This window comes from Cheilinus undulatus, linkage group 1 (genome assembly GCF_018320785.1).
Source record: "Cheilinus undulatus linkage group 1, ASM1832078v1, whole genome shotgun sequence".
Taxonomy (NCBI): domain Eukaryota; kingdom Metazoa; phylum Chordata; class Actinopteri; order Labriformes; family Labridae; genus Cheilinus; species Cheilinus undulatus.
Window position 1 is genome coordinate 23,244,833 of NC_054865.1, and position 9,238 is coordinate 23,254,070.

The window sequence follows — 9,238 nt, forward strand, 5'->3', positions numbered from 1 at the left end:
TCATGTCCTGCTCCTTTTGTCTCACTAGAAATGGGAGCAGATCGAGTCAAACTCGAAACTTCGTCACGTGGGCAGTAACCTCTGTCTGGACAGCCGCAGTGCCAGGATGGGCGGACTCACCGTGGAGGTCTGCAGCCCGAGCCTCAACCAGCAGTGGAAGTTCACCCTCAATTTACAATCATAGGGAGCGCTAAAGACCCTCAAATATTCTGTCATGGTATAGAGACACTAACAGACTCTGCGACATAGATGAAAAGATGGAATTGAACTCGAGGAGAAAGACAAATGGATGGATTAACAGATGCCTCTCGTCCTCCTCCTCCTCAGAGGTGCAGCCAGTCATGTCTATACACCTCTCCCCCAGCTCAACCCTCCCAAAAACAGAGCCTCACCCACTGGGGGAGGGGAATGTAGACAGTAGAGGAGTCAACAGGAAACTGTGTTTGGTGGATGGTTGATGACACTGACATCATGGTGAGGAGAAAACTAATGAAGGGGCTTTCCATCCAAACAACATACCTCAGTGTTTTTTCATTGATGGCTCCAGCAACTAATGACGAGTGAATTCTTAGTTTTCTTTTAATTTCTTTCATGCTGGTGATAAGGAACTCAGTGATGTTTTGACTATGTAATTATTTTATTTTCCTATTCATATTTTTTATTTCTCACTGTTCGTCTCCACAGAGATTAGCAGGAGCTTTTTTTGATTTATTCTCTGAAAAAATCAGATGTTGGTATTGGTGCTCTCTCTTTGTTGTTACCACATCCAGCTGGAGCCTGTTACAGCAGGCGGAGGACTCTGGTTGTGGTTTTGGAGGCAGAGCGATGTGAAAAGAGGAATTGGACTTGGTTCTTCGAGCTTTTTCCTCCAGTTTACTCTTTTGGTTTACAGGATCAACAGTGAAAAAGAGGTGAAGTGTAGAATTGAATGCTGTGTGTTATAATTTGGGTTGTGTGTGTTATGGAGGGGAGTGGGCTTCAATGCCGTGGATAGGGGCCTGAAGCCAGATTGGGCTGGGAGGTGTGTCGAAGCCCCTCTTCCTCAGGTTTGTCTTCAGGCTGTAGCACTGGCTGCTGCAGCATCTTCACTTCTTTTACACCTTAAAAAGAATCTCCTATCAATTTTATTTTATTTGCTTTTTTTTATAAAAATGGAACCAAACTTCAAGTGGATGTTTTCTGTTTAAGGAACTCAGAGGAGCAATTAAAGAGTTTCTCTTCACATACTCTAACTGCGCTCTAGCAGCTCTCTGTGGAGCGGATCGGTTTCTTCTTTTGCCGACAGATTGCTCCCTCTGCCTGCGACTTTGTCAGAAATGTAGGAAGGTTACTATCTTATAATCTCTCCTGAACTGGATTTTACATCGCAGCTTTTTCTCTGAGCCAACAGGTGTTTGCTCTGCAACAGGAAGATACTTAGCGGATAAGCCAGCAGAGTCATGATTTAGATTTTGTGTCCTTACTCTCATCAAACCCCTCCCTGCTCTTGCATGATAAAAGACGAAAACACAAGTGCTTGCGTGTGGCTTACAACATTTTGCACTTGACATCAGATCCCTTCTTTCTTTGACAACACAAAACATTGTTTACTGCCACCAGGGAACAACTGCAAGAAGAAAAGGTGTCGTGGCTGCAGTCAAACAGCACCAACTGTGCATGCTCACATGTCCTGAGAAGCTGCATGTGTCACCAACCTACTCAGTCACTTGTTTTCCATCAACATATTTTGTTTTCTGCTTCGATGAGCCATCTGTTCAGGAGTTTGAAGCTGCGATAAACAAGGTTTTACTGTTTGTCTTCATTCTGCAGGAGATGAGCGGATTTTTTGATGGCACACGCAGGCAGACTTGCTGGCTCGGTTTTTGCTGATGAGAAATGCAAATTGGAACTCATCTCATTTATTCTGGAGAGCTGCTTCAGTCTGTAGAGCAGTATTTCAGTGTCACCAAACAGGATTATGCCACTTTTGTTACCTGATTTATGTTACTGATGCCATTTTGCAGTACATGATTCTGATGCCTGTGCTCTGGTTCATCTTAAACTGCTCCAGCCCTTGGTTTATTAGTCATTGATGAGTTATGATGATACAGTTTGGAAGGAATTGGTTTTGATTGAATTCAGCGTGATTCATCACCTGGCAGCTTCAAGGCAACAACACAGAACATCTTTGAATGCAAACAATACAGCAGCAATGACCTATAAAAGAATCACGTGTTGGTTTATTCTTAAAAGAAGCCTCAAGTGTTCTTTATGTCAAATATCTTCTTTTATACTCAGCATTTCTCTCACACGCACATCCATAGGCTCTTTTTTTTATTCCTGGTTACCAAAATTGACAAAGACAGCTGGCTGTGTTTCCTGTGTTGTCTGATTCTTCCTTTGTTCCTTCGCTTTGTTTATTTTCTTCCATTTTGTTCCTGGTCCTTGATGTTTGCCTTGTCTTAAACCTTCATGGTAACTGTTAGCAGAGTGAGAGGAGAAGGTCAGCTGAAACCGCAGCTGCTTGGAAAAAGCCTATCCTGTGACTTGACAGGCTGCTGCATTGTGCTGCTAGGCTGCAGGACCTGCACGGGGGTGTGAGGAGAAACACAAGGGGCTCGCTGAGATGAGAGTAAAGTATTGTGTTGCCATGGTGACCAGACTCTAGGGTCCAAATTTGATTTAGAGATCCAGTTAGACTACATGCTAATCAGAGGGTGGATTTACTGATAGATACTGAAAAGGGAGAGAAGAAACCTTTTCAGTTGTCCCAAGAATTTTAGAAATCAAAAATTGTTTTGCTGAAGAGCTGATTTAACTAAATGATTTTCTAAATGTCTCTTTGTTTCTTTGACTTGATTTTTGTTGTAATTCATAACTGGGTTCTAAAGTTGGAGATTTTCCGTAACACTTTATTTGTAGAGGTATGCATAAGACTGACATGTCACTGTTATGATCATGACATGACACCTGTCATTAACACCTAAATAAGGCTTTATGTTTATAAATGTTGTCATTAAGCATCATTCAGTTAGTTATGTCACCTTAAATGCAAAGTTGACAGTGTTCCTTTTTTGCTTCTTTGTGCAGTAAAGTAATAATCTTGAAAAGCAGATGGTTAAGCCAGACTTCATCTCTGTCATCAGACAAATCCATCTTGAAAAGCTCTAATCCACAACATTTGTGCCGACCAATCAGTGTCATTTGAGGAGAATGAGGCATGAGGTAGCGATAGGCGGTGATTAATTGTACTTAAAGTCAACAGCAATGGCTACCAGTAGTGCGGTGATTAGCTTGGACTTAGCTATGGTATAGTGGCAGTTTTACCAGGACCACATTTTTATATGAGATAGGATTTAAAGCTTATCATGATGGAAAAAATGTTTTTTGCTCTTCTGCCAGCTGCTTCTGCATGGGTATGCGACCGTTAGGGGTGGGGTTGGCCGGTGTATCCAGTGGCTTCTGCTGCACTAAGTATTAGCTTGGATGTAGCTGTAGAAAAGTGGCAGTTTAATTGGAACTGGACCACTTTTTTGACGGATTGTCTCCAATGAAAGCCAGCTGCCCAGGTGGCATCTATGTGTTGATATCTATGAGTAGTAGCCTGTCAGCTCACAAGAGACACATGCGTATGACCTCATTTTCTCTTGTTTCTCTGACTGGTCCATCATGAATGTGACAGAACTTCCCTCCAAATCACCTTACGATATTTTTTTGAAAAGTCCTGCTCTTATGGAACACTTTCAATGGAAACTTTCCCAGATGAATGTGAAATAAATCCATGCAATGGATATATCAAACAGTCTATCTGGCATGTCAGGTTGGTAAAGTAAGGTTGTAGTCAGCTGTCTAAGCCTAGCTCCAGGTTTTACTTATGTGGCTTTCCAGGAAAGAAAATAGCTGCAGGGCAACCAGACAGAGTACAAGGTACACTGAAAACTTCCACTGTTGATTGGGGCGTCCACTGGTGTAGTGGTGTGTGTAGAAGAGGGTATGCATTAAAAATGACATAATTGACCAACACACACTTGGTGACAATATTTATAAATGTTCATAAAGCCTCCTTTATATGAATGGCAGGTGTTATGTCTTTTTTATAACAGTCATGTTAATCCTATGCCCTTCAAATAAAATGTTACTGAGATTTCCTCAGATGAGCTTGCTGCAGGTACGATCATTTTTAAATTATATATGTTAAAAGTGTTTCAGGTCTTGATATGAAAAATAGAGTAGATTTGCAAATGTTGTAGCCTCCCTTTTTGTTTATTTCTGCAGTTCTTCAGTATTATGAACATCTGATTCTGATCTTTAGTTGTTTTGAGTGGCCTGTAGCACCCTCTGATGTCACACCACTGATGAAAAGAAAAAGGGAAAGGACTCGAGGTAAAAATCTTCTGATGCACAATGCAGTAGCAGAGAGGTTCGGATTATTTTCTTAATCACGCTTTTCTTTGTCCTTTGTTTTGTTTGTTTAACCTACACAAATATCAGAAACTGAAACTGCACACACCTGAGTGACCATGGCAACAGTTTCTGCTACAGCGGTGCAGACGTGTTGTTCAAAGCCTTTTTTTTTCTTTTAAACTAGTCTTAATTTTTGTGCAGATGAAAAGATTTTTATTTTATTTTTTATTGTTTTTATTGCATACACAGATGAAAATGACTGTATTAATTTAGTAGTCCAGCGCCTCGCTTTGATTGGATGATTAAATGTTTACATCTTTAGCACACTGTGCCAAAGTTCCTTCCTATTTTCTCTGTATGAGGAAGAAAATGACGAAGAATGAGAGGAGTAAAAGTCGCAGGGAACTCATTAAGTGTTGCCTCCAGTAAGTTTTCTGTCATTCTTTCTAGGCTCATTTTGACCTGCAGGGTTACAGAGAGGAGGGCAGAACTTCACTACTGATCTGGTGTTGAGGGGTAAAACTTTGGCTTTGAAATATCTTAATGCAATCATTATAGAGAAGAAGAATGACATCTTTATTTCCTTTAAACGGGGCCGTATGACTGAATACCAGCCAATGAGCAAGACTATTCTCCCCTCTGAGCCTGCAGGACTTCATCCATACTTCCTGTGAGTTGGAGGGCAACAATTAACGGATAACCCAATGGGGTTTTTAATCTGAGAGAATGAGTGAAGGTTAGGTTTTCTGCTCTCTCAGTTATGTCATGTTTCATGCTAACTAGAGGGATGTCTTTTCCCTTCGGCCCACCTCAAATCCCCTCGAAGGATTAAGAGAACAGCCCTCTCTCATACCGTGAGAGGCCCTGTGGAGACATCCAGCTCAGGACTGCTTAAGCTTCACCATCTTTTACTTCGAGTGGCAGCAGCAGTGTTTGAGCCAGGGCATAAGAGGGGCTTAACATGCACATAAGACACTATACTGTACAAGTGTCATCAAGTAGTAAAGACTGATCAAAACAAATGGTAATCAGTATGAATTAATGAGGTAATTATGTGTTTTCTAACAGGAATGTGACTTAACTGAATGACAGTGTTGGGTGTAATGGCATGAGGGGGTCACACATGTAAAAGTGTATATTTTTGTATATACCTACATCAGTGTGTGTACAGTATGTACATATATACACAGTGTACTCAGCCGCGGTTCCTAGTTTTGTTGTCTGACTGTACAGCGCTTCTAACTGTTCCCTGTTTTATAGATACTGCAGAAAATTCAACTTTGAATGAGGAGAAATGATTAACTTAAATAAATGCATTTATATATATATATATATAAACTTAACCTGGTTGAGTGAGTTTGTTTGCTTCAGTGCTTGAACAAGCCAGCAGAAGATATATATTAAGTTAAGCATGCCTGGAGAAAGATACTAAGACTCTGTTGTAGCCGTTACAGATAAACAGCTGAGGATCAGGAACATGTCTGCAAAACCCTCCACTATACAAGATCATTTTTAATGAGCCTTTTCTATCCATCAATCAAATACAGGGCCTGTAAAAGTATTTACCAGGTTGGGTGTGTAACCTTTTAAGTGATTTTATAAATCAGTCATGGTCAGTATAATTGTTCTTGTTTATTTACCAACCAAAATTACAATGAAATCTCTTTAATGTCAAAGTGAAAACAGATTTCAACAAAGTAAAGTCAACTACATAAAAATATGTAATGTAAATTAAGTGACTGCATAAATATTCACCCCCTTCAAGTCAGGATTTAGTAGATGCATTTTCTCTGCAAACACAGCACTGAGTCTGTGTGGATAAGTCTCAATCAGGCTTGCACATCTGGACACTGAAAATTGTCTCCTTTTTTGCAAAACTGCTCAAGCAGTGCTGCTCAAGGATGCACAGGTTTCAGGTGTGAACAGCTGATGCTGAAGTTTGCAACTCCTTCATAGTAGTCAGGTGTCTTGGTGGCCTCTCTCACTAGTCTTCTTGCACATTCACAGTTTGTGAGGACAGTCTGATCTAGGGATCAGGAAATGAATATGTGCCATATTCCTTCCATTTCTTTATGATAGATTTAACTTAACTTCAGTGAAATTTTTTTGTATCCATCCCCAGACTCATACTTTTCAACAATTTTTCTCTGAGTTGCTTGGAGTGTTCTTTTGTCTTCATGGTGTAATGGTAGCAAGGATTACTGATTAATTACTGATTGCACCTTCCAGACACAGGTGCCTTTATGCTACAATCACTTGAGACACATTCACTCAGGTGATCCTCATTTCAGTAATCATGAGAATACTAGTACCAATTGACTGGACCTCTGTTGAATTTGGTCAGGCACTTTAAAGAGGGGGGAAATATTTATCAGTTATTTTATTTTACATATTTTTGTTTAATTGACATTACTTTGACATTGAAGAGGTTGATGTATTTATTGTCAAAAAGGCACATTATATAATCAATTATAAAAGGATAAAAAATCCAAGGGGGTGAATACTTTTTATAGGCACTGTATTTTAACTGTGGTTTGGTTTTCATATTTTGAGAACTGCTGCAAGACCTCAGATCTGTTTCATACTGCATTATGAGGAAGTATTTTGAGCAGTGCCAACATAAAATCTTGTTAGAGCTTGATTTAAATGCATCATAACATTAAGTGATTCTCATAACCACATAGTACATAAACACAAGAATAATTTTGGTTTACTGTCCTGAGAGGTGCCTCAACACAAACTCAGCCTCCAATTTCAGAACAATGCAGATGGGTCATACCTCCTCAGACAGTGGCAGGTTACTGGGGCAAACACAATATGGTTAATGAAGTGACACTTTTATAAAGCTGGCTGTCTGTATTGACAACAGGCTTGTGGCCAGTTGAGTGGAGGGGGATAGGGGTCTTTGGTCAAGAAAAAGGACCTTTTTTTTCCAGTTTCTCCTCTCATTTTCAATTTTGAGTTTTATAATTTAAAGTGTAGCATTGGGAATGCAATACAAATTTCACAGAAGTGGGTGGTCAGAAAAAAAAAAAAAAAAAAAAAAACACTGCCGGCCCTGAGTGATGCTGGATGGCTAGTGCTTATTATGATGGAATTAGCCAGGTCTGGACAAATTTTATAATAAAAGAGAAAATAGTGGACTAAGACGGATAAAAAAATATATATATATTTTTTTATGTTGCACCAAATTTGAAAAATGTGTGATTTCCAACAAGCACACAAAAGTGGTGCTTTTAACAAGATATGAACTAGTTTATTGTTTTAAATTGTTATTATGCTGGATTAGTTGAGAATCACTGGCAGTCATTACATCATGCATCATGCAGTCACTTTTGCATGTCTTTTTAATATTGCAGCTAAAGGTGGGGCAGATACCAGGTTTTTTTTTTTTAAACTAATGGTGGCTCCTACACACTTCACTTAACCTCACTATCTCATTTGAACTTAGAAAAAAAAATTGTCTTTTATTTTTGTTATACTAGAATAATTCATCTGAATCTGAAAATATGATGGAAACAAACAAATAAATTTACTGTAGAGGCATGAGGAGAAAAACTGAAGACACCCATAAGGTCCTTGAAAATGATAATTATGTGCAGTGCTTAAGTAACTTTATTTGTCTAGAGCAGCGCTTCCCAAAATATAGGCAGGGCCCACTGATGGGTCGTAGATTTACACTGTAGGTGGGCTGCAAGAGGTCATTTACAATGACTTAAAACCAAACAAATTAAAAAATATATACAGTGCTTAACAAATTTATTACACCACCCATCATATTTGTCTCAGAGACCATCCAGCATCATGAAGTGCTTTAATGCGGACTCTTTCATTTTCAGTGAGCTCTCCACGTTTTTCCATTTTGAACAGGAATGAGGAATTTCAAACTGAATTCACCTTTTTATACCCAAATTTGAGCCGGCTCACTGGGCTTCTCTGAGAAGTCAGAAATGAATCAAGCATAACATTCAACCACTAAAACTCATTTTTCTGTTAAGGAATGCAAGTAAATAACTATAATTTGACATATTAATCAAGAAATAATAATGTGCTTTACTATTTTTTCTTTTTTTTTTTTGTAAATCAGTACATTTGAAAATTCATGTATAGCAATAATAATTATATTTTAGCATTGAAAATATCATTTGGGTTAAAGAGCTTCTACATATTGGTGTATTAACCATTGCAGAAACATAAAAAATGATTTTGGTAATTACCAATGCTGTTAATTTAGGGCAGCTGTGGCATAAACCTTACTTTGGGTGGTGGTCTAATAAATTTGTTAAGCACGGTATATATTTTTGAATAATCATAAAATAACGTATTAAATTTTATTATTCTAAGACTCAGAAATAAAAAAAAAAAACAGCCAAAAGTTTCGACTCATTTCACCAATTTTGCTTCCTGATTTTAATAATTTATCAGTGACTTTGGAGACTTTATTGCAACATGAGAAGAGTTTGCTGGGTCACAAAGTACACTTACAGAGAGAAATTCTGCAAAAGAAAATTTATTTGACTTCGCAGATGCCTGATTAAAACAAAATGAATAGCAGAAACTAACTCTCATCCTGTCAAACACTTTCTGAGCAATATTAATGTATCTGAAAGCAGCGCATTTGCATTGAAATTCTCTTTATGAAACAAAATAATATCAAAGTAATATAAGACTCTCCTGTTATGGTGGTACAGGGGTGTAGTGGTGGTGGTGGGGGCGGGGGCATATTGAAGTTTTGGAAAGGCTGGTCCAGAGAAAGATGATGCAGATCAGGACTGAAAAACAAAACAAAACAAAAACATTTAAAAGAGTAAGGAAGTATTGATACAAAGCATGTGCATGTATTTTTATATGCTGT

The 9,238-nt window shown here is 38.5% G+C and overlaps 1 protein-coding gene across 2 annotated transcripts in view; it reads left to right on the forward strand.

Moving 5' to 3' along the window:
• Window positions 1-5,686, forward strand: part of galnt2 (UDP-N-acetyl-alpha-D-galactosamine:polypeptide N-acetylgalactosaminyltransferase 2) — a 116,599-nt gene extending 110,913 nt beyond the window's left edge. For both annotated transcript variants that reach the window (XM_041785910.1, XM_041785918.1), the window contains exon 16: window positions 29-5,686. In XM_041785910.1, the coding sequence (XP_041641844.1) occupies window positions 29-184 (156 nt within the window). In that variant the 3' untranslated portion in view covers window positions 185-5,686. The remainder of the gene's footprint in view (window positions 1-28) is intronic.
• The last annotated feature ends 3,552 nt before the right edge of the window (window positions 5,687-9,238 follow it).